Here is a 26010-nt window from a genome sequence, read left to right on the forward strand (position 1 = left end):
CTAATCTGAACTTTATTCAAAAGGATATGAATAAAACTAAATCAAAATGCTGTCAAAATCAACACTACTTCAGGCGGAAGCATTTGAAAATTGTGTGAGCTACTGTAACAGTCTGTCTCCAGAGACTAATTGGCTGCAGAGGTGCCTTACCGCTAGGTAGTAGGCAGTCAAGCATTCAAAGAATGAGGAAAAACAAGGAACTATTGCTCTGCCAGTCAGCCTGTTAGTTACATATTATTACATAAAAGATTACAACTGTCGGTTCATTTTAGGAACACTTTAATTTAATAACAAACGGGAACACGATACAAAATGACTCTACGCAATAAATACGACAGCAAGTGCTGAATCAAAACAAAAAGCTCAAATCAGTTGGAGCTACAATACACACCATGGCCTCCGAGACGAGGACACAGACACTACAGGGGAATGCGGATGTGTGTCATGTGAACGTAGACGACGTATTTCAAACAACATATACAAAGAAAGCAAGACGCAATGGAACAAAACAAACGTAGAACAGTCACATAGTGTCGGGTGACATGTCTGATGACAAACAATGTCGCCAGATATGTAACAGCATCCTGGAGCAAGGCGTGGTTTGGGGTCAGAGCGGACGGTGACAGAGTGACTGGTCCTGGTGTGGTTGAACAGGACGGCACGGAGGGCTCAGTAGGGCCTGTCTCTCCTCTCCTGCCTGTGATCCCCCCTGAAACAGAGCCGTGTTTCTCCGATTAATCTTTTGGCCTAGTAGTTACATTATATCGTCACTGTCGGGCAGAAACCTCGTATCTCCAAGTTTCAAATTTGTATGTTTTTTCGTAAAGTAAAGCCCTATTTCATCATACAAGACTGTCGCACAAAACTAGTGAAAATAGCAGATCTACCTGCTTGTAGATCTGCTATTTTCACTAGTTTAAATACTTTTAAAATGATAAATACAAAACGAACAGTTTTGGCCAAGTCATTAAACTTGTATTCACCCATTAAGACATTATATTTATCTTGGCTATCTTTCAGAGAGAATAGACTGTCTGACATAAGTTATTTATTCAAAACCTTCCAAAAAAATAGGAATGCTAATGTGACACAGAGGAGTTCCCTCACCTTCCATCCATCTTGCCAGGGCCGAATCCTCCCCTATCCCCGCCGCGGCCGCCTCTGAAGCCACCTCTATCCCCGCCTCTGAAGCCACCTCTATCCCCGCCTCGGCCCCCTCTGTAGCCGCCCCGCTCGAATCCCCCGCGGCCACGCTCACCTCCATAACCGCCTGGAAGAAGAACAAAAACATTACAACAGAGTTTGGTGGAGTGTAAGACGGAGATGGAGAATGAATCTCTAATATCGTATTTGAACCTTTTTATGTATTCTTTTCCCCATAAAATGAAATCCACGGCCTACTTGATCATACTACAGCGTTGCACAAAAGCATAAAAAATAGTATATCTGTGAGTTCAAAACGCAGCGCGAAACGTGGTGCGAAGCAATGCGCCGCCAAGCAACGCGTCGCGAAGCAACTCGCCACGAAGCAAAGTGTTTTGAGCTTGTAGATCTGCTATAGTTGAATTTGAATCAAAAGTAACAGTTTGGGGGTTTCCACACGACAGAGACGATATGCTTGTGGTTATTATAATGAAGCTAAGATAACAGTAGATCTCTTAGAACCACATTGGTCATAAATAATCACTAAAGAGATCATAGTTTTCCCACTAGCTGCGAGTACAAATCCAGCCTAAACACTTTAAATACTTTTACTAATTACTTAGACAGAATGGTGCCAAAATAAACGGGCCCACGTGGTAGTATTTTTGTAGCTGCTACTACCTTGGTAGTAATCCCAGCTTTGTGGTGGTGTATTATTACATAGTGTTGGCCTGTGTCTGCCGTGTCTGAAGCTGTGAATAGTGTCTGCCACAAGAGAGTGGTTCTACCTGTCTGCACAGGTGGTGATTGTTTACAGCAGGTCACTGGAATAACGCCACAACTAACAATGATGTAGCATCAAAGAAATGTCTATGGCAAAGTGCTAAAACGATTGATGTAACTACAATAGGATGGTGGGCATTGGTGGCTATCGATTATTTGCTTAATTAAAGGTAAAATAACCTTCTAGGCCAAGCTTTTTCCTTTAAGCCATTCATAATTATACTTTGTCGAAAAGTGGTGTTGCGCAAAATACCATAAATACATTTGAAAGGTTGTGAAATGGGACAAGTGCATTTTCATGCCAATACTTTTGTACTTTTACTCATTTTGAATTCCAGGCTTTTACTTGAGGATTGAGTACTTTCCCCACCGCTGCCCAAGTGAGGTCAAAGTGCCAAATAATAACTGCTGCATCGCAAGATGTCATAGTAACAAACAGGGGCGTCACACCAAATTCTGGGCCCTGGGTACAAGGATTCACTCCGGGCCCCCCAAGAATGTTAACTATTGAAAAACAGCAGATATACAAGCTCACAGCGTGGCACCGAGTGCCGTGCTGCGAGCTTGTAGATCTGCTATTTTTGAAAAATTGTGAAGATGTGTGCAATAAACCTATGTTTCCATGTCAGTGTTGCTCAAACTTTCATGTCAAGGACCCCCAAGATGATATGTATTTGGCCACGGACCCCCATCTCAAAATATCTAGTTCCAGGGACCCCCCCCAGGCCTAGTGGACCAGGCGCATACCATATAGGCATTGCCATTTCGGCATCAATGCCTGTCAGCGTCGCCGGTTCGATTCCCGACCCGGGAGACCTTTGCCGCATGTCACTCCTTGTCTCTCCCCCATTTCCTGTCAGTCTACTGTCCTATCCAATAAAGGCAAAAAGCCCAAAAACAAATCTTAAAAAAAAATATATATATATATATATATGTCACGGTTTGTTAGAGAAACAGGACGGCCGAGAAACGGAGCACTCGCGGTGCCGCACGGGGCGGAACAAGCGGTCGCCCACAACAACGTCCTCCAGGCGGAGCCCATCGATTGTCCACGACATTGCAAGCGGCGCGAAGGCCAGCGGACCTTGGTCCTGCTCTTCGCCCCCGAGCGCCGCAGGCGCGAGTGGCCGCGAAGAGCGGGCCAGGGCCGCGCGGCCGGCGGAGGGCCGCGCGGCCGGCGGAGCGCCGCGCGAGTTACGAAGCCGTGGTGAATGCAATCGTTATATTTATGCCCAGGCCGTAAGGCCTGGGCAAGCCCAAGATAAACGCTCATAGTAAGCTAATGGCTAAGCTAATGGCTAAGCTAATGGCTAAACACCGCCCAGCTAGGCTAGTAAATAAAGAAAGGGAGTCGCAAATGAGTGACGTCAGCGCCTGCACTAGTGAATGGCTGTCTATGGGCTGTCGTCGCCATCTGGTGGTGATTAGTGTGTGGTGAACGAAACAAGCGCTCTTACAATGAACGTCCTGAGTTACCCAAACATACTGTAACATATATATATATTCAAAGAGTTGCACACATTTTCACGACTTTTCAAAAATAGCAGATCTACAAGCTCGCAGCGCGGCACTCGGTGCCGCGCTGTGAGCTTGTATATCTGCTATTTTTCAATAGCTAAAGTTACTAGGGCCCCTCCACCTTGGGCCCTAGTAACTCAGTACCACATCCCCCCCTCTGTGACGCCCCTGGTAACAAATAACCAGTACCTCACCCACACATACTGATAGGCTCGAGGACCAAAAGAAGGTCATTGTGTTCTTACCTCTCTCCATAGGGGGCATGCCACCACCAGCACCCTCAGGTTTAGCACCTTTGCACTGGTTACACTCATTACGCCAAGAGAAGTTCAGGTTGCCACAGTCACTAAGTAGAGACAGAAAGGGTGTTGATGGAGAACCCTCTGAAAATATGCTGCAGTCATGCACACGGTAGCCTAGGAAACCAAGGCTTTTATTTTACGCACACGACACGGTAACGGCACCTAGGACTCCCACAGTTAATTAAATGGATTTATTTAATCAGTTTAGAATTCATTTGTTTAGAATTGTTTTCGATTTGCTGAAACAAAACAAATTGACTCATGGCTTCAATATGGATCTGCGACTTCATGTGACTCAATGATATGACTACGCCATGGCTCAAATATGAGCCATGGCGTAAAATATATATTGAAATGCTTTTATTTCTTTTCTTTTTTTTTTGCCGGTGACAGCTAAAGGATTATGTGTGTGATATGAAATGTAAGCGTATTATATAAACACAACAAACATTGTTTTAGTCAACATCCCTGACTGTCATAGGGCTTCTGACAAAACAGGGACAAAATCAGTTGCCCGTCAACTTTGTGCACAATGGGGACAGTCCATTATTACAGTGGTTCTCAACCTGTGGGTCGGGCCCCCCAGGGGCCAAGGACTTTTAAGACCTTTTTAATACCGCAAAAAGAAAGAAAAGACCATTACTGTATTAAAAGTAATCAAGAAACTATAAAACCTTGGCTAACTTGTCAAAAATAGAAGAAACAGGCAAAAATATATTTTCACAATATTTCTCTGTGGAACCGAATTTTCCAAGTACATTCCAAGTGCTTGTCATGGTGGGGGGTCCCCAGCTCAAACTGATTATGTTGGGGTCACGTCCTGAAAAGGTTGAGAACCACTGCATTATTACACTGGGAAATAATGGCTAGTTTCAGCTCCACACGCAAATCTTCACTCACGGATTTGAGCACTTCCAGTCTCCGGCTCTTTGCTGCCCTCCACCTCCACCTCCTGCTGCACCACCTCTTTCTCCACCCCCGTTGCCTCCTGGGAAGCCTCCGCCGCGGCCCCCTCCGAAACCACCGCGTCCCATTGGCCCTGCAGAGGTAGAGCACGCCATGAGCCGAGAGCTAAACCATGAATGAGGCTGACCAGCTACAGTACCTGGTAGTTCAACTCAACACAACCTCAACAGCAGGTTACAGCTGGATTCGTTGCTGTCAGGCAGAATGCTCTAAACTCCATATTTAAACTTTTTGTATTTTTCTGTAAATTAATGCCCTACTCCATCAAACAATTCACCCTTTGTTAGCCTCCTGGTTGGTCCCTGACTGACCAACCAGCAGGCTCTATCTGCCTTGTCCCGCCCTGGTTCCGCCTTTTTTATGTTGAATTAGCTAAAACATAATTTTTGGAGAAATAAAAACATTTAAAAACATGCTGATTCACTATACTGCCACTGAGCAGCTCCAATTGACTGAAACAAAGTTTGAAATTAGAATTGAGCACACAGAATAACAATATGAAGCAACTGAATTAACATGGCAGTGGATGGAATGTCCCACTGAATGTCCCACCAAGACACAGCAACCAATGGGTGTGGAGAGGGGCAGGACAATGGGCAGGACTTGACAAAGGGTGAATTGGGCAGGTTTACACCCAACAGAGACGATTTTACTATGTATTAGAGATGCGCGGATAGCGGTTTTAGCCGCGGTGATCCGCGGTGCAGTCGGATTTGGATCAATCAAATATAATTATTAATTGATTTCGGATATCCGCGGATGAAATAATGCAGGAAATAAATTATGGCCTAATATATCTATCAATAAAAAGCTAAATCTAGGTATGCTTGTGTCTGTGTTAGTGTGTGTTATTTTGTATAATTTGTAAAGTAACCATCATTTTTCATGAGGCAATGTGCAGTCCACGATAAAACTAAACAGCTGTGTCCACTTAAAGGCTACGGCATCACGGCATGCATCGTCGCACTCATTACCTCTGGTCGCGCTGCGCTAAAAAGTGAATCTCTCTCAGCTCCATAGTCCATATTGTAAAGTACTGTACAGTAGGTAAGTTAAACTTCCCACTAAGTTGTGTTTGTTCCTCTCTCTTTCGCTCTCTCCCTCGCTCTCTCTCTCTCTCTTGTGTCTGACTCTGTCTGTCTGCCTGCATGTCTGTCTGCATCGACTCAGCACCGACTAAAAAAAAAAAAGAAAGAAAAAAGACGAACGGAGACATTCCGTAGGCTAGATCAATGCATTTCTGTGATCGCACAACTAAGAAAACTAACAGGGAATAGCCTACCAGAAAATAATATTAGCCTAATAATAAGGGTAATATTAATAATAATACTTTTGAAGTTGCGGATGAGGATGGATGCGGATTTATAAATTGGATGATATAATTAATGCGGTTGGATAATGGGCGGATAATTAATTTGCGCGGATGGATTCGGATGACTTCAAAAGCCTATCCGCGCATCACTACTATGTATCATCTGCGCGGCTGGAAACGAACCAGGGACTTGTTAAATATCAACGTAATAATAAAGTGACTATCGGTTGTGAGTGGTCCTCTAATCACATTCATTGTAGAATGTCCGAAAAAGCAACACAATGGTAAATAGTTTTAAAATGGTATTTTATTTAGAGTATAACCATTAATTAGCAGCCATTTTTTCCCTCCCAATTTAGTAATTAATTCCTCCCCACACATTTCTGTGTTGTCTTGTCACTGGTCTTATAGCCTACTCCTACTGCCTCAACTGCCAGTGAGGAGTCCCCACCAGGAGGATGGGCAGGTACTTTACCTGTGCCACCTGAACACCCTTATGCCCATACATACGACACACACATGACTCACCTCCCCTCGGCCCTCGGCCTCCCCTCATGCCTCCCCTGCCTCCAAAGTCTGCCCTGCGAGTAGCAAAGGACACCTTGATGGGGTTTCCACAGAATTCCTTCCCTGTCAAAAGAAGGTCACACATAGAACTTCAGTCAACAGCTTTAGTCCCATCTAGTAGGAGTTTGGCATGGCAACAAAGACTGTCTATCGCATGAAACTCGGAGGACGTGACAGTGCACAGGCGCTGCTTTTCTTCTGTTCCATGTTAATGAATGTAGCCGGAAGATTTTCTTTCTTATCCGCACAAATATTCTCTTTGTAATACTTTGTATACAGGATGACTAGACGTGCCAGTTTGGCCGGGATTGGTGAAATTGGCGCAAATCTGCACGCACAATAAAGCGTGTGTGCGGTCACCCTTTTTGGTGGGTTTCGGTGCGAGTTAATGCATTTCAGGACTGTGACTTTCTTTTTATTCTCACCTTGTCAAACATATAATGACAGGTACCAGTTTTAGCACTGGTCTTGGAATGAAGAGCCAAAAAGTCAAAAGTCTTACCGTCAAACCAGTCGATGGCAGCCTTAGCTGATGGGGGGTCGTCGAAGGAGACTGTGGCTTCTCCCTTCAGCTTCCCTGTCTCTCTGTCTGTGTACAGGTTGATCATGGGCAGACCTGTCTTCTTATTGACCTGAAAAGATGAGGGAAACATTAAGGCAAACCAAACCTTTTCATGTCAAGGGCCCCTGCATTTGGCCTTTGACCCCCATCTGAAAAGATTTTGTGCCTCCATAAAAGAAGAAATTGTTGTAATTGTTGTATTTAAAAAAATGTACATTATCATTTGTTCTTTAATTCAAATACTGAAAACTCTTCAAAGTTGCAATCAATTAAATGTCTTTGAAGGTCCAAGATGCCATGGTCTCCATAGACTTCCATGTAATTCATAGTGCACGGATCGTGCACGCCCATGCCTAGATCATGCACCACGTGTGTGCACGCTGTTCACAGCTTTCAAACAAAAAAATCCGCTTGGAAATCCGTTCAGGCATTCATGATATAGCAGCCATTATGTTTTCTTCAGATGTAAACAAACATGGCTGCCATGTTTGAAAGAATGGGTTGGTATGGGGGTTAAACATGCAATTTCGCGATCGCAATCATGCCTAATACATTTTTTGAGGTCCAAAAGACATTTTTGGAAAAAAAACAAATTTTGAAGAAGAAAAAAAAAGGCCCAAACTCGGGAAACTCTGGGTTGGCACAGGGGGGGTACCTATACAAACTCTGGAAACTCTGGGTTGGCACAGGGGGGGTACCTATACAAACTCGGGAAACTCTGGGTTGGCACAGGGGGGGGGGGGGGTACCTATACAAACTCGGGAAACTCAGGGTTGGCAACAGAGGTGTTAATTTAATATCCTCTCAATCAGGACCAGTTGTCAACAGTGGAAGATGAGAAATGAACTGATGGTATAGTAACCATAATATTAACTTTGCATATCACCTTTCATACATAAAATGCAGCCCAAAATGCGTGACATAATAATAGCGTGTGAGAGGTACCTTGATGATGCCAATCTGCTTAAAGAAGGTGGCGACCTCTTCGACAGTGTAGTCATCTCCCAGGCCTTGCACAAAGATGGTGTTATTGTCAGAGTTATCCTGGTCTTGCACTGTTGGAAAAGAAACCGTGCATGTTTTATGGAAGTGCATTATGTGGTCTTTGAGAATGTCATGATCGTTCACCTAACCCCAATTGTCAGTGTTGTAAACACTTTGATCAGAAGCAAGATTTTGTAATTCAGTGCTCATCATCACTGTTGGGCAGAAACCTTGTACCTGCATATTTCATATTTTTTATGTTTTCTTTTCCACAAATGTATTGTCATATTTTATACTTTGTCGTGTGACAATGTCCCGACTCCCGCAATAGTGGCAAAAATAGCCAGTATGTAACGGGTTCTAACCAACAACAACAAAACATAATATTTTCATATAGGATCCTCTAAAACAGGGGTCTTCAACAGGGGGTCCACCAAATCTTTGTGTGTTAGAAAACATTAGCCCGCTGCGAGGCGTTGCGAGCTTGTAGATTGGCTATTTTCGGGCATCAATCCAACTATATGTGAAATCTATGATAAAGGTTAGGTTCAACCCAATATTATACAAAATGTAGTGGGGAGGGGGGGGGGGTTCCTCCCTTCTTCATCTCTCTCTCTCAGCTAAGGGGTCCTTGGGCTGAAAAAGCCCTGCTCTAAAACAGTGGTTCTCAACCTTTTCAGGCCACGACCCCCAAAATAATGATATTTAACTGGAGTTGAGGCATTACATTTTGTATAACACGGTTCTCTTGTGAAAATAGCAGATCTACATGCTCACATGCTGTGAGCATTCTGCCTCTAATATGTGTCAATTTGGACAATGTTCAAAAAGTACTTACATTGTCACTTTAGAAATGTGCAGATACCCTCTATACACTTAAACTTTATTTTGGTTTGTTTACTGTTGAGGGAGAACACAATGTTGCACATTAAGTTAATCGTCTGGGGACCTCCCAAAATAATTTGGGGACCCCCCTGGGGGTCCTGACCCACAGGTTGAGAACCCCTGCTCTAAAATGCAAATTATGAGAGGATACTTACTGGAGCTGTGTCCACCATGTCCATGACCCTGCTCCATGGGTCCTTGATGGGGTGAGACAGACAGATATTAGTTAAGGAGCCCTATGGATGATGTACACACTCACACATCACGCCATTATTCTCACTAATGTCCTGTTTCGGACCGTGCCAGCACAAACTAGGGCTGCAACTATGCATTGCTTTCTTAGTGATTATTATTCTATGGATTTGTTTTCTTTTTTATCAATTGAATAATTGAGAAGCGTACTTCAACGAATCAACACAAAGCCGAATCGAATAGATTTATTTTTGTAATTGACTACTGCAAATGGATTAGTCTGATTAACCACTTAAAGGAGTAGTTCACCCCCAAAATGACTTTTTTTCTATTGATTACTCACGCCATGGAGACTTGAGTTCAATAATATTTATTGTGTTTTGTCGCATTCCTAAGACAAAACGGTTTTATTGTAATCAAATTATTGTCTTAGGAATGCAACAAAAAACCCAACATATTATTGAACTCAAGTCTTCATGGTGAGAGTAAACAATAGAAAAAGTCATTTTGGGGGTGAACTACTCCTCCCTTATTTATACTTCGCTGTACACCGATGTCATGCAAATCAATACCCCCAAACATCTTGATCTACAAGCTCACAACTCATCGCCTTGCCTATAATGACAGGCCCAAAATAGGGATAGTGCATAACTGTTGCAGCCCTATCGATTAAAAAAATAAATTGAGAACAAACGTTTCTGCAACATTCATTATTTTATTCAAATAAATGTCTTTGTTTGATTAACTGTTGCACCTCTAGTACACTACAAACTGAAACGACCTGTAGCGTACAGTCATGCTTCAGTTGATTACCATGACAGCCCATAAATACTGAACACTCCTCATTTTTCACCCATGACATGATCCCATGCCATACCACTGTGGAGCATTTACGCCCTACACGACACGTCGCGTCACACAAAGGAACAGTTTCCAATGGAACCGTATACACACTGGACTGAAATAACCCTTAAGCAGTTTGAGGGCAACTTGAACAATAACCCATGTTATTTGAAGTGCTGACATCCGTGTTCCGTGTGTCTATCACAACACAAAATAACAGCAGGATCAACTACTAAGATTCATCAGTATTTTTCTTTCTTCTCTTCGTGGTTTAAAAACGATAAACCAGGCACACATTTCCATGTGTCTTCCATGGGACCAAAATAATGTGATCAAGTAAGTTGTCCTATAACCAATCAGCCACACACTTTTGTTCTTGTGACTGAGGTGAAAACACTCGCCACGCCAAAGTCATTTTTTGTTTTTAAATGCTCTCCTTTACACTGCTTGAAATGATTGCTCAATTCCCATGTGTTACTTGAACCCAGGCACTTGCACACATAGACATCAAAGGTGGCTTGGGCCCCTGCCCTTTTACCTATCTGTAAGGTGCCCTCTCCAGACCATGAATGCAGTTTTTCTATGGTGAAAGAAATGCAAATGCTCTCTTTCCATCTCATACCTGAAGGCAGCATTCAAGAGAATTGCCTTGTCCAAACTCTCCTGAACCTGAATGCAGCATCTTATGTTGAAAGAATTGCCCTCTCTGCAGAAATCAAGCATCGAAAATAGCCGACCTCCAAGCTCACAACACGTCGCTGTGCGAAGTGTTGAGAGCTTGGAGTTCTGCTATTTTTGATATTTTCACCAAAAGGCCCTTTTAGAAATTTCAGACCCTGCCTCTCTAACATTCTCTGAACGTCCCTGCTTGAACCCATTAAGACCTGAGGCCGATTCTACAAATGCCTTCTGAACCAGGAGTTCTCACACTTTCCCCCCAGAAAAAAAAAAATAGCAAATGTACAAGCTCTCGTATATCTGCTCAAATCTACAATTACACAGATGCCGGTTTAAATGCCAACAGCTTCATCTACTGGCATTGCTGTGGCAGTGCTGTGCATATGCATGTGTGGAATTCCTTTCCACTTCGTTTCACAGTCTTGACATTGCACACCATTTGTGAAGTTTTATTGAACGCTTCCCAATAAATATCAACAAGCTGTCACTTTGTCGTTTCCTAACACGTCAGTTCCGTCAGTTAGTTCATGGTGGAATAGAGCATTTGACCATACCAGAGATCGTAGCCATCAATACCCATTGAAAGCCAAGGTCAACCATTTAGTGATATGGTTCAAGATTCATAGTTTGCAACACCTTCTTTTGTGTGTCACCTTTCAAAATCCATTTAGTACCGTTTCAAATCGATTGATATGTAGCAGTATGAGCGTGTAAGATCAGAACACCTCAGGGACTTTAGACTAAATAATCCCCCTGACAAGTTCATTTAACGATTGTAATCTGAAGTTCTCAAATGTGGAACCAAACACTCACCTCAAGACAAATTGTCCATTTTAGAAACAGCGCGTATGCCTTTTGGGAACGACAACCACAACCTTACCATTCCATGCAACAGAGACGCAGCACGGTAAACACAGGGGGCCAGATTCACAATTACTTTGTGCTTCCAACCAAGACCCCCTTCCCAAACTCTCACCGGGGAGCAAAATACTTAGCTTCAAACGTTCCATACAAGATCTTGCAAGGTAACAGGCCAAGGTATGTGAAGATTTTTTTTATGCTGTTAGGGGCTCACATGGGAAGGCCCACATACATTGTGCCATGTAGAATTAAAGCAGCACTATGTCACTTTTTGAATGAATTAAATATAATCTTGTCCAATCTGTATGGTAGAGTGTGTTAATATAACCTATACAATATATAATTTGGGTGGTTGTATTTTGTCTCACTGCTCTTAGATTGTGCCAAAGGTCACGTCTCACCTAGACATCCCCCTAGCAAGCAGGCAGTCTCTATTAGCTTAATGGTAGAAATGTCAGCATTGGCGCAGGAAACCCAGGTTAAAACCCGGGGTAGAAGAGGAAAGTTTCATAGTGCAGCTTTAAGACATGTTCTGTGAAAAATACCTATCTATCTGTATACAGTGGTAGAGAGGGAGAGACGTCCAATACATATAAAATCAACTTGATTTTATCATTACTGGTTCTGTGAATGGTAGAGAGGAAGAGGCTACCAGTAACAATAAAATCAACTTGATTAGATTGTATCTGGAAGTCTCTTAATCAAGTCCTGTTATAGCTTTAAACATGCATGCAGGTATATAGTAAGGTACAGTATGTGGGATAGTACTTGTGAATGCAGAGTATTTGTAGGCATGCTGGGAGGGGAACTTGTTGGGTTTGCCTAACGTGTGCCATAAAGTGGCCTCATTCAGAGATGAGACACTTTGTCTGGTGTGGTGGCTGTTGTGTATATTTAAACAGTATTTTTTTATCTTTATTTTTTATCCCAAGTAAACCATTTTTTCACCCAGTGCCAATTGCCTAAGCTGTAATCCTGGGCTCTCTCCCTCTGCCGCGCCTGGGGAGACACTCATGCTTCCTTCTATGCATGAGTAGGCTTCTTTTCACCTGACGGGGGATTTCCCCAGTTTGGACGTAGCACGTGGAAGGAACACGTTATTCCAACCAGTTCCTTTTCCCTCCATCAGGCACCCCGGCTGGTCAGGGGGAGGCATTATAGAGACCAGGATTACTGCATGTTTCAGGGTATCTACCCTAGGAGACACGGGAAGAACATGCAAACTCCCCACAGAAAGGCCTGTTCGCCAACCTCACCTAGTAGTATACATAGGGTGTGGGCGCTGATAATCCCCAGTGCAAATATGTTTATTTTGGGGGCTACGGCCTAAAAAGGTTTGAGAACCCCTGCTCTAACTAGAGCTAGACCGGTTGGCAGAAGGTACACAATTTTAGATAATAGATAATAATGTCAATGGGTATTTTCTTACCCTTGATTATCACAGTCCAAAATGTATGGTTTGATATAAAGTCTTACATTTTAATCCCCACAAGCGGCTGTCTATGTCTGTCCAAACATTGATGCACTATTGTGCACCTTCATGAGCCCAAGATGACGGTCCTCACTACGCCACCCTTAAGCCAGATACACTCGCTCACATTTTACTCCCAAATAAGATTGAAAAGGACTGGCTGGATTGCCATGGGACGTGCTGTGTTCTTTCATGCTCTCCAAATGATGGCTCCTACCAATACACCATGGGGACCCAATGGCCTTTCCTAGGCTACAATTTTCCCTTGCACACAAGATACCTCAAAGTGTGTTTGTGAAGGTTGCCAGGAAACTTGCCATGGTCATTCATGCTACCTGAAGAATGAAGTTGAACCCTGATTTTGGTGACCCTTTCCTCCAGTGCCAAAAGGCATGTAGCCTTCTTTATTACCATACTTTATTTTATTTCACTTTCAAAGCTTTTAGTGTTGTTTACAATATATGTTGATCCTTCAGTGAATATATATGATAATATAACCTGTGCCCTCAAGACTCCAAGAATGGCAGTGTCACTTGGTTAAAACCACTTTATTCCAGGTTGAGTGTAGCTAAGATTCTTACTGGCTGTAATTCAATTTGATTTCAGCAACATTCAACAGATTATTGTAGAGCATGATATTGCTTGTCAACCACACTGAATTTAGCCCAAACATCATTGATTCAACAATTAGAACCTGTTGCATTTGGGAAATATAACCATAGTTTATGATCATTTGTGATCGTAACAAGTGCAACAACCCCTGTGCCTCTGGCAAGGTTTAACCTTCATATTCTGGATCCTCTGGAAAGACATATAATCACATCACAATGGATGATCACTCTATATGAGCCGTTTCCAGACACGACAATACTTAAGCTTGCATAACATGCAAGCATAAAGAGACTGAGAAATGATCAACCAAAATATGTGAAATCCAACACATTCAAATAAATGACAACAACCATCACAACCATCACAAGTGATTAATTAAGCAATATTACACGAGAGGGTGTGGGATAACTGAATTATTTGCACGACAGTGATGCGGTCAGGAACGAGCCGTAGGCGAGTTCCGCCGAGCATCACTGGAGCATCACTGGAGAGAGGAGCGCTTGCGGTCTTTCGTGACCAACGCAGCTGATTTCTTTACTTGATGAGAGACTGTGCATCTGTGCTCGTTATATGCACGGTTGGAGAGCCTGTTTTCCATTGAGAGCCCGACTACCTGTTGTATAATCATTATTAGTCTGTTCCTGGTACTTGGCTTAACACACACCCACATGCACTTCTGCTGTAGTACATTCTGATGCATCAATCTTGACAAGTGTCAAATCATGGAGGAATGTCGTTGCATAACAAAGCAACCAAACCAGTTACCTCCACAACATTCATGCTGGGGAAACTTGCTGACTAATGCCTTTTATTCCACAAGTGGCTATTGTGGGCTCCAATTTCAAGTATACTGACATCACAGAATGAGAATACAAATGTTTTCTCCTTTGTATTAGTCAACTACTAGTCATGTTTGTAAAGTTTAACCACTTTGTTGTACAAAAAAAATAGCATGGAGTAAAAGATCTACAAGCTCACTGTTTCTACGAGCTTGTAGATCTATTTTGGCTGAATCTTTACCTATTTTCACTTACTATTTGCCTACCATGACATTTCCAGAATAGGGACACTAGGGGCTCATGTGGTAAATAGAACACATCTGCAGGCATGTTTACATGCTTTAGTTGTTGTGTTCCTTGTGAATATTAATCTGGTGACCCCACTACAGCATCCTTTAAATTGGCTAAAGGAGTTACCAATGCAGCTATGCCCAAAACTGGAGTGTGTTGTCTAACCTCAATGTGTCATTGTGGCATCATGCGCAAACAAATCAGTCAGCTCCATATATGGGCACAAAAGGGGGATGCCCATATATGGGTATAAAAGGGACACGGACTGACAGAAATAGAGATCTCCATATATCGGCATAATGGTCGGATCGGTGGCATGAAGTAGGTGAACTCTAGTAAGACTAAATATGGCTCACAACACAGTTAATTAACGTTATCTTGAGTGGAAATCACATCATTAAGTATTTTCACATTATGTTTGCATTGTACTGACTGTATTTAATTAAACATTTACTAAATGAAGCCTGAAATACGGTAGATAGAAAGCCTCAGCTATGATACTGTCACTCCAAAAATTGTAAACAGAACTCATGCAAGCTTTGGCTATGCAACAGGTCCAGGTCCATTTAATGTTTTCGGCCAGGGAATTACTCTGGAATTGACCAATCTTTGCAATAATTGTAGCTCAAAATATTATTGGTATGGCAAGCCTTGGGCTCTTTTAACAGTAGGCTATCATTTAACAATTATGTTTTTAGACCTTTTATAGGTTTGCTATACTGTAGTACAGTGAGACAGGCACCTGAGGGCAGAAGGGGACAACATGCAAAACAGGACACCAGTTGAAATCAACCCAGGGATGCTGCAATTATGTCCCGTCAGCTAGCGGGACACCCCTCGTCCACATACCACACAACACATTTGACCGTCAAAGTATGCTACTGTATATGTAACGAACCCGGGTCCCCTGTGAGGAGAGCCAACTTCTTAAACACTAGCCTAAAGAGTTATTCTCCCTTGGCCAGGGCCGATATTGGGCTTTTGGTCATCTAGGAGAGGCTCTGAGCCACTAGTGCTACATATGCACGTCACATTTCAGCCTCAGATCACATACACACTAAACAAAAATGGTGCTAAATAGCACTAAAAGTTGTTTGTTGGCTCTTGATCATAAGGGAACCACTTTTTGGGAGCTTGCTAGATAGCACCATTTGTCAGATGATGCAATTAGAACCATTAGGAGGTGCCTAAACTAAGAACCAGTAGAGAACCTCTAAAGAACCATACATGGGCTTAACAAGTTCTTGTGTGTACCAGGGGCCATATGTATCAAGGGTGTGTAATGTGTATGCATAAAAACTATTCTGAGCAAGAATCCATGCAAAGATATTAGGATGTATGAAAGGGAAACTTGACATGAGAATGTGCATACAGTACCTGTCCAGTGTCCACACATACTCGACACATTTTCAGGCAGTGAGTAGTGTTGAGATAATACAGGAACCATTAGTGTTAGTCCAATAAAGATTGCTATATTAACGTTTCTGCGTTAAGTGGCAGCCATGTACTGCTCCAGTGGAAAGAGCAGTATGAACACCAGACAGCTCATAATCCATACACGTATTCTTATTATGATTTGTTGCTTTTACCTGTCCCCTCTCCTCCTCCAATAGATCACTCTTGGCTTGTGGGCACTGACCAACTTTTGTGTTGCTCTGGACAAACGCTATAGAGTCCATATATTTACTGCACAAACCAATTTTGCTCCGTCAATACATTTTCCTTTGATGTGCCACTGCTACACTGGCCTTAGAATCTCGTAGATGTATTTTACCGATGTTGACATTTTCAATCTACGAGAATCTTAGCGTCCCTCATTTGAGCTGCAATGTCCACGTACCTCTCCGAACATGTACAAATGCAAAATATAAGGTGATTACTCGCGTGCCCCAAATGTTAACTAGCGGTCGGGAGTCTTTGTGCAATGTATTGGTCCATATTTTATCAAAAAATAATTGTTTTAATCCTGTCTGCGGCCAATTCCGGAAAACTGGAATTACACTCATGGGGGGAACATTTGCATTCGGCATCGATAAAATACATCTACGAGACTTTTAATCTAAGGCTACTACACCACCAAATAATATTGCTCCTTGTTTTCCACAAGGTTAATTGCAGGAGTTTTTCTGGCCATTTAGTGGTAAAATGGAAGTTAATGTGTGGTCCCAGTTCCACACTGATTTGGCCATGATTTATTAAAGATTTGTTTTTGGGCTTTTATGCCTTTATTGATAGGACAGTAGACTGACAGGAAATGGGGGGAGAAATGGGAAGTGACATGCGGCAAAGGTCGTCCGGATCGGGAATCGAACCGGCAACGCCGCCAGGCATCCATACCTATGTGGCAATGCCTAAGTGGTATGTGCCTGGACCAGTAGAACAGCGGGCGCGGACATGTTTTATTAACAAAATAAGGTGTAGGCTATGTGTCTCTTGACAAAACCTTCCATGCAGAGAAATGCAGAACAGTGTACACACCAATTTGAATCTGTGCAAACATTGATACATACGGCCCCTGCTGATGCTCTAAATACTGAGACATTGTCATTCTAATAGTATAAGATTTAGACACAAACAATGTGTGACAATTTATATTTGCTGCTCCATGGTTTACCATTAAGGTACTTTTTCCCAAATGTGAATTCCTCTTTCGTGCAATAGTGAAAATGGCTGATCTACAGGCTCACAACACGTTGCATCGCAACACGTTGTAAGCTTGTACATCTGCTATTTTTACCATTTTACGAAATTGTGATGTATTTTTTTTTTTGTATTATTTTTGTCAATTTCCGCCTATAACAATATGCCCAAAATAGGCATGTCCTGATTCCTTCACCTTTTTTGCTCAACCCTCCCATTAGCTTTGACTCCTCAAACCCCTCAAACCTCTTGTGGGAAGTTGGTTTTGTCACTTACCACCAAACTTATTGAAGCCTCCGCGGTCGATTCTGATGAAGAGGGAGAGAAAAGGCGACACGCATTGAAGACTGGTGCAGACAGTGCAGGGGAGGGTTAACCTTCACTCTTGTTAGTCTCTCCTTAACAGACTAGCCAGTTTGTCCCTTTGACGACACTTGCTCTGTTCAACCCCTAACCCCTTTTCTGGTCATCTCCTCACGAATAAAGCCCTTTACCTCCTCTATTGTTTTGAGCCTCGTTGTGGTGAGGATGTGGTCAAAGAGGCCAGTTTAAAGGCCTTGTATGTTTGCTGAATTTGTTTCGCAGGCAGCTGAAATTTTCAGTTTTTGTAACCCACAAGTTAAAAATCTCCTTTTCGGTGACTTGTTTGTAAACTCATATTAACGTTGTTTTCTGCTTCCATCAACCAACCCAAACCATAAGTCTTTGTGTCCAGGACATTGTTATTATTATTATTTTTTTAGGTATTCCACGACAGTTTCTTTTTTCACATGGAATGTGAAGCAAATCCCAAGCTAGGTATTTTCTGTGAGACCGAGAATGAACCCAGATCTCCAATAGCACGAAGGAACACTTTGGTTCACCGCCCCCTACGTCTCCTACGAACTGCGTATGATCTTTCCTCCTTCTGTTATTTCCCTTATTGATGACCTATATGCAGAAAGGCACCCTGGAGAGAGAGTAAGAAGCCTATAGGGGAAGATTCAAACATTGATTAAAGCATAATATTATACATTGGACCTGGCGGAACGTAGTGGAAGGTGGTGGGGAAAGGTGAAGGAGGCAGGGGGATGGTGATGTCTGTGTGAGGATCATACTGAATCCAATAGATGTTTCCATAAACAGCTCTGACTTGAATAGCCACACGAACATTACAAGACACACAGTATCATCATCAGTGTAACTGATTGAGGGACAAGCTGTTACGGTAAGGAAGGACCTCACTCACTTGCCTGTAACAGTTTTAAAAGGCTTAAAATGAGAGATTGGCACCTATAGTGACATGTGTAGGCCTTCGTATACCTTCAGTGTATCCAATAAGAGAACAATTTAAGTCTTTAGGTAAATAAATACAAGAATTGGACAAGAGATTGGGCCTTTTTGTGAACAGCTTCTGTTCTGCCATTATATGACTGTCAGATGTGCTAAATTATGTTATATCACCTACTAGTTGTTAATGTTGTTAGGGCGTTCAGGGGATCGAGCACCAAACATTATAATGGGAGAAAAGGGTGTGTGTCCATAATTCATAATACCTTTCATGGATGAGAGTGCATACTATGAAATGGCAAAATGTTCTGCTTATGTGAGTTCAAAAGGCTGAGTTCAACATTGTGAGATAACAGAATTACAGTCCATCACACTGGTAACAATTTACCATACCAGATTACAAGTTTATCTAGTACTGGATGTGCCATTTGTTAACCATTTATAGTTAGCTTTTAGTTTTTAGCTGAGCCTTATAAAATGTACTAACTTCCAAATATCAAATTAACTGCACTTATTTCACTGCCTCATGACAGGTCTGCACTCTGCAGTTCACATAAATCATATGTACCTGGTTTTCCTTCATCTCTCCGCTGTGCAATTGGTTATTTGTGCATTGCTATATCATGCTTCTGTTTCATTCATTTATTGTGAATTATATTGTTTTCAAATCTATTAGGTTCCGAACGGAACCCTGTTTATTTAAAACCGGAGGACAGGGTCCCCCTAAGGGGATAACAGCGCCATCTGATGGCGCAACAGAGTAAAACTCATAAGCTCCCGAACGTCAAATACAAAATGTCGGGAGGGCTGTCAATCACAAACGAGGGCACCGCCCCCCGAGTGTATAAAAGCCCCCTGGGCCAGCATAGCTTCCTCTAAAGCCGCACCTCTGCCCGCAACAAGCGAACCGAGGGGCTTAAATCGGGGGACCCTGTCCTCCGGTTTTAAATAAACAGGGTTCCGTTCGGAACCTAATAGTTTATTGTCAAACCTCCAGACAGGGTCCCCCTAAGGGACTCATAAACACCCCGAGAAGCCATGCACCGACAGAACTGTCGTGAACCCAGACCACAACCTGAAAGAGTCACCGTCAACCGACGTGACCCCTCCCAGGAACCGGCCGACCCAGACCCACAGGGCCTGGGCGTGTCCAGACAGTAAAAAGACCCTGACAGACCGAGATCTGCCTTATGCACTAATAGCAGACATAGGTCTGCCTTATAATACTACAGTAAGATAAGGAAACAGTCAGGGTCCCCCCCAAGCCACCCAGGAACAGCGGCACGCTGTCCCAGGAAAGGGAGAGAAGAGAGCCGTCCCACTACACAGTAGATGGGGCAGCAGCACCCAGGACCGAATGCGCCAAAGCAGAAAGCGCAAGGTCCAAGTGATAGTAGGTCGCAAATGTGGAGGGCGAAGACCAATTCGCCGCAGCACAAATCTCATTAATGGAGACCCCCTTGGACAAAGCCCAAGAGGTCACCACACCCCTAGTGCTATGGGCCTTAAATGCCACCGGCACTTCAGACCCCGCACGGGCGTAAGCCAACTTAATAGCGTCCACAATCCAACTTGACAAAGTTGGTGTGGACACCGCTTTTCGTTGCCGAGCATTCAGAACAACAAAAAGCTGAGAAGTAGACCTGCTGTCCGCCGTCCTGTCACAATAGGCCTTCAAGGCCCTAACAGGACATAGACAATGAAGACGCCTATCCTCCTCCGAAGCAAACGGAGGAGGATGAAAAGCCGTCAGAACAACAGGGTCCTTCGGGACCACCCGGTTCTTCGGAACAAACCCCAAATGAGGTTTAAGAAGAACCCTAGAGTCATTATTGAGAAACCTCATACAATCATGACTCACTGAGAGCGCATGAAGGTCGCTCACTCGCTTTGCCGTAGACAAAGCCAGCAAAAGAGCCGTCTTGAAACTCAAATGCTTCAAGGAGGAACTCTCAATAGGTTCAAACGGTGCCTTGCATAGGCCCACCAGAACCACCTGTAGATCCCAAGAAGGGAACAACACTCTAGTCACAGGTCTCAAATGGTCGACACCATGCATGAACTGGACCACCTCAGGGATTTTAGACAAGCCTTTGCCTGCCACCCCCAGGTGACAGGCATCCAAGGCCGCTAAATAACCCCTCAAGGTAGAAAACGCCAGACCCAGGTCCAGGCGGTTCTGCAAGAAATCCAACACCCTCTGGGCTGGAGCCAAGTGAGCCACCACAGGAGGATCCTGAAGCTCACACCAGTCCAAGAAGGCATTCCATTTCCCATCATACAAAGCCCTAGTAGAGGAGGTTCTAGCACTCTGAATAGTAGCTACAACCGCTGGTGAGAAGCCTGCTGCCAACAGATTCTCCCTCTCACGGGCCAAACCCACAGGTCTAGGACCCGCGGGTCTGGATGGAAGATCTCGTCCCCTGCCTGGCGTAGCAGATCCCTGTGCAATGGGAGCTGCCAAGGGGACCGATAGAGCAGTGGGGTGATCAAGGACCTCCACACTCCCCAGGATGGTGCCACCAGAAGAACCTCCAGGTTGGCACACCTGATCCTCTCCAACGTGGGAAGGATCAGCTGCAGGGGCGGAAACGCGTAGAGAAGGCCCACCGGCCACTCGAAAGCGAACGCATCCGTCCCCAAGGGAGAAGGCCCCCTTACTGAGAAGTAAAGGGGACACTTCGAGTTCTCCTGGGAGGCAAAGAGATCGATCCGAGGCTGCCCGAACCTGGAGAAGATCTGCCTCACTACTGCCGGATGGAGTGACCACTCCTCGTAGCGAGGCTCCCCCCTGGACAACAGATCGGCGCCGCCGTTCTGAAGTCCCGGAACATGGGAAGCCCTGATGGACCTGAGACGCGGCACGCACCATAGAGCCATCTCCCGAGCCAGCTGATCCAGCGTGCGCGAGGATAGGCCGCCCTGTTTGTTGAGATAATACATGGCCGCCGTGTTGTCCGTCCTGACTAGGACATGGCAACCCTGGAGAAACGGTTCGAAGTACTTGAGCGCCAAGTAGATCGCCATCAATTCCAGATAATTGATGTGAAACTCCAACATAGCCGGAGTCCACAGACCCCTGGCTGAACGCCCCTCGTGGGTGGCACCCCACCCCGAGCGGCTGGCGTCCGTGGTAATCACCTTGCGTGACACCACCTCGCCCATGGAGACTCCAGTTGTCAACAACGCCTGATCCCTCCAAGGAACCAGAGCGTCCAAGCAGACCTGGCTGACAACCACTTTCCTGTAGCCCTGCCGGGAGGAAATCCTGAGTGCCAGTGTCCACCGCTGGAAAGGTCTCATATGAAACCTGCCCAAGCGCAGAAGTTGCACCGCTGAGGCCATCAGCCCTGCTAACTTCATACACTCCTTGTATCTGACCACCTGGTTCAGCTGAAAGGAGCGGAGACAAACCAGAAATCTGTCCACCCTCTCTGGTGAGAGGCGGGCAGACATCTCCACCGAGTCCAGAGATATCCCTATGAAGGAAATCTGCTGACAGGGTGTCAACATGCTTTTGCCAAAATTGACGTTGAAACCCAGAGACTTCAGGTGTGATAACACCAGATTGGTATGACGCGCCGCTTCTGAGCAGGAGGCGGCTGAAATCATCCAATCGTCTATGTAGTTTGCGAGTCTGACCCCCTGTCGCCTCAGTGGAGCTATGGCCGCTTCGGTCACTTTCACGAAAACCCGCGGGCTCAGGGAAAGGCCGAAAGGGAGGACCGTGTATTCGTACAGGCGCCCCTCGAAGGCAAACCGCAGGAACTTCCTGTGGGGGGGATAAATAAGGACGTGCTGATAAGCGTCCTTTAGATCCACTGAACAGTGGAAATCCCCCTGCCTCATTGATCTCATCAGAGCCTCTGACGTCAACATCCTGAATTTGAATTTTTTCAAGTGCTTGTTCAGAGCACGTAAATCCATAATCGGACGTAGCCCCCCCCCTTTTTTGGGGACCAGAAAATAACGGCTCCAGAAACCTAGACGGCTCTGATCCCGAGATAGCTCCACTATAGCGCCCTTGCGCAATAGCGAGCTTATCTCCTCTCTCAAGGCCTCTGCCTTCAAGCCACGGGCTCGAGTGTAAATAACCTTGCTGGAGAGAAAGGGTACTTCCGCGAACTGTAGCCTGTACCCCCGTGTCACCGTCCGAAACACCCATTGATTCGGATTGCAACATTTCCAATGCTCCGCACACCGAGCCAGCGTGTTGTTGAGCAAAGGAGAAGCCTTGGGGTTGTACAGAGTCCGCGTGACTAAAGGGTCGCGAGGAAGAGGTTCCGTTCCCAGAAGAGAAGTTTCCGTATCCGGTGGCCACCTCGCTGCGCAGCGAGGGGTCTCCGTGTCCGGCACTTTCATTTCCGTATCCGGTTGCCATCGCACCGGAAGGCGCGTGACCCCCGTATCCGGTAGGTTCGTTTCCGTATCCGGTAGAGACCAGAAACGTAACGCCCTCCTGGCCCCGCTCGTTAAAGATGCAGGGGGAACACAACGAGGAACCCGGGGGACAGGTTTTATTACATAAGAAACACAATCCCCGGCTTGGGGAAGTGTGTTTACGTTTAATACCTTTTCTAAGGCCTTTATTTTCTTCCTTACGGGAAGACGAGGCCGACCCTGGTTGTTGTGAAAAGCTGACTTCTTCCCTAACGTTAGCACCAAACCCCTGTCCTGTACTAAACCCGGCACTGCAGTGCCGCTCAGTGGAGACAGAGGAGTATTGCATAGAAGAGGAGTTGAAATGCTGTGAATAGGATCTAACGTAAGAGGAAGCATTTTGCAAAGAGAAACCCCTGGCTTGTACCCCGTCTGCCTGACTGGATAAAGCGGTGCTTTCTGAGCTGATAGAAAATCCAACCTGGACTTCTCTATACTGGCTGTATTCATGCAAAATGGAGTCGTCTGTGCTAATGCAGGAGGAGTCGAAATAAACAGGCATTGTTTCATCAACATACTCTTTATTTTTATTGGCACTGGACACAGAGGAGGAGGCGCACATATTATTTTCTTGGCATGAGAAATAATTATATTGTCCACCCGCCTGCGTTTGATAGGGGGGGTCCCCTGAAAATTCAAGGGGGCCCCGCCAAGGTCCAATGTCACTTCCGCGACGGCTTCCCACGGGCCCTGTAGGAGCCGCTCGGTTTCCCGCCCCTGTGAGGGGGGCGAGGCTGTGAGCGGGCAGGAGCCCTCACCTCTCCGCGGGTGGGCCCCGCAGAGGAGGAGGGGGTCCTGGGGGGATGGGGTTTTCCCCTGCTGGAGGAAGAGCGCCCTCTGTCAGCCTGACCTTGGGCCTTCCCTCGTCCCTGCCTGTCAGGTTTAGGCTCCTGTTTGGGCTCGGTGGTAGCCTCCAGGAGCTCCAGGGTGATCCTCTTGGCCTCCACCTCCTGGCGGAGGAGATCCAGTCCACCGCCCATCAAGGTGGTAGGGTGTCCGGGTAGGTCCTGCATGACCTTCGCGGTCTCCACCCCCGAGGAACCAGGTAGCTTGACTTTGTTGAGCCACCTTTGCCTCTCCGCCTGCATCGAATAGTCCATGCCATGTCCAAGCCATTCGATGGCATGGACATTCAGGTCCACCAGCATGCGGAGGGTCTTGTCCAACTCGGCTGCTGTGTCTTCAGGGACCCCCTCTAGCTCACCGAGGAGGCGCCTGGTAGAGGTGAGCAACAGCTGTGTAACGTTCAGTCCTCTGGCGGCCAGCGCAGAGGATCTGTAACAGTTCCTCACCAAGGCAGACTGTTTGTCGTCAAAATCAATGGCGAATCCAGGCGCCTTGTTCCCGACAGCCAGCTTGAATGGACAGCGACCGCCCGGTCCCGTCCGCTCGTGCTCTGGCTTGATGTTCCCCGCAAAGGACTGAGCGAGCAGCTTATCCATGGGGGGACACAGGGGGATCCCTATGCTCTCCGCGTTGAGGCAGTCAACAAGGAAAGGGAGCTTCGGGGGGTCCTTGTGAGTGGACCAGGTGGAATGCAGGGCCTCCGCAAACCCAGGCACCACAGGGATCTTCGCCATGCGTGGCGGTGGGGAAGGCTCCACGTCCTGGCCTAGGATGGGGACTCTGTCCCGGGGTCCAAGCGCTGGGGCTTCGAGCGGCAGCTCCAAGTCACATCTGATGGCGGCGCGCTCCAACACCGACAGCTCGTCCAGCGGGATCGAGTCTGGGTCGGGTGCTGTTGCTCCGCTCCCCCCTACTGGCGTAGTAGGGGGGATGGGAGCAGTATGGGCCGGGGAGAGCACAGCGGAGGAAGGAACCTCGGCATGAGGGACCTCCTTGGCTGCGTCTCCGCCCTGTCCGGAGGGGAGCTGAGGGTCTTCCTCCTCATACTCACCCTCGGACCCTTCCTCCGACATTCCAGGGTCGTAGTCGTCCTCCGCCTCATCTCCATCGCTGTCGTGCCAGGAGGACTGCATGGCGCGCTGCTGGGGGACGGAGAATGACTGAGGAAAATCACCGACGGTGAAGTGGCCAGAAGCACCGGGGTGGAACTCCTGGAAGGCGGCCTTCGTGGCGGGAACTGGCGGTGAAACCACTCCGAAGGCGGCCTTGCATGTCCTCTTCTTGGGCACGGCCCCAGTGCCAGGAGAGACATGAGCAACAGTGGAAGGGACCTCCGGTGGAGCGGGAGTGGAAACAGGTCCGCTAGCGCCGGGGCTACCGGTGCTAGAAAGGGCCGCATCCGCCGGAGGCCCAACCTCGTGGCGAGTAGCAGCGCTGTGGCGTACAGCGCTGACCGGCACACTAGGAGGGGTAGAGGGGGAAGGTCCAGCGACGAGAGCGGTGGCTAGGCCGAAGCCAGCGGAAGCGATCTCGTACCGGGCCCGGAGGGCTACCTCGTTGTAGCGGAGGCAGTCCACGCAGTTCACCCCCAAGGCTGGAGCTGGTGGAGACAGAGCAGCCAGGGCATGTCCTACCCCCTCGCAGACGATGCAAAAAGGGTGAGTGTCCTCCCTTGCGATGAGTCCTCTGCAAGCAGGGTTCCCACACTTCTTGGGCACCATAGCCAGCAAGTGGCTAGGGCTCGGTCCTCTGGGTCGTGGCGCAGACATGCTAGCGAGCTAGCTTAAGCTAAGCTAAGCTAAGCAAGGCTAACGCACAAATGACCGTCGAGAGAAGAAGCGTGAAGGAGAAACAGAGGAAACAAGTGAAAACAAGGAGAATAACTGAAGAAATTAGACGTTAAAGTGGGAGAATATTCTAAAGAGGCCTGTGGCCGACTTCCTAGCCGTCGCTTTAAGCTTAAACTTTAAAATAATAATGGCTGAGTTCGCAGTACTCTAGTTGCGGTAAGCAGAGGTGCGGAAAGAGGAAGCTATGCTGGCCCAGGGGGCTTTTATACACTCGGG

General features: G+C 46.0%; 1 protein-coding gene across 1 annotated transcript in view; it reads right to left on the reverse strand.

The window, feature by feature from the left end:
• Window positions 1-285: 285 nt before the first annotated feature.
• fus (FUS RNA binding protein) overlaps window positions 286-26010 on the reverse strand; it is a gene marked incomplete at its 5' end in the record, with an annotated part of 34178 nt that continues 8453 nt past the window's right edge. Inside the window, 9 exons of the mRNA XM_080723126.1 lie at window positions 286-709; window positions 1108-1270; window positions 3690-3790; window positions 4647-4785; window positions 6553-6654; window positions 7094-7223; window positions 8099-8208; window positions 9178-9219; window positions 17666-17697. Of these exons, the coding sequence (XP_080579252.1) occupies window positions 670-709; window positions 1108-1270; window positions 3690-3790; window positions 4647-4785; window positions 6553-6654; window positions 7094-7223; window positions 8099-8208; window positions 9178-9219; window positions 17666-17697 (859 nt within the window). The 3' untranslated portion in view covers window positions 286-669. The remainder of the gene's footprint in view (window positions 710-1107; window positions 1271-3689; window positions 3791-4646; window positions 4786-6552; window positions 6655-7093; window positions 7224-8098; window positions 8209-9177; window positions 9220-17665; window positions 17698-26010) is intronic.

Source organism: Nannobrachium achirus (genome assembly GCF_963921795.1).
Source record: "Nannobrachium achirus genome assembly, chromosome: 4".
NCBI lineage: Eukaryota > Metazoa > Chordata > Actinopteri > Myctophiformes > Myctophidae > Nannobrachium > Nannobrachium achirus.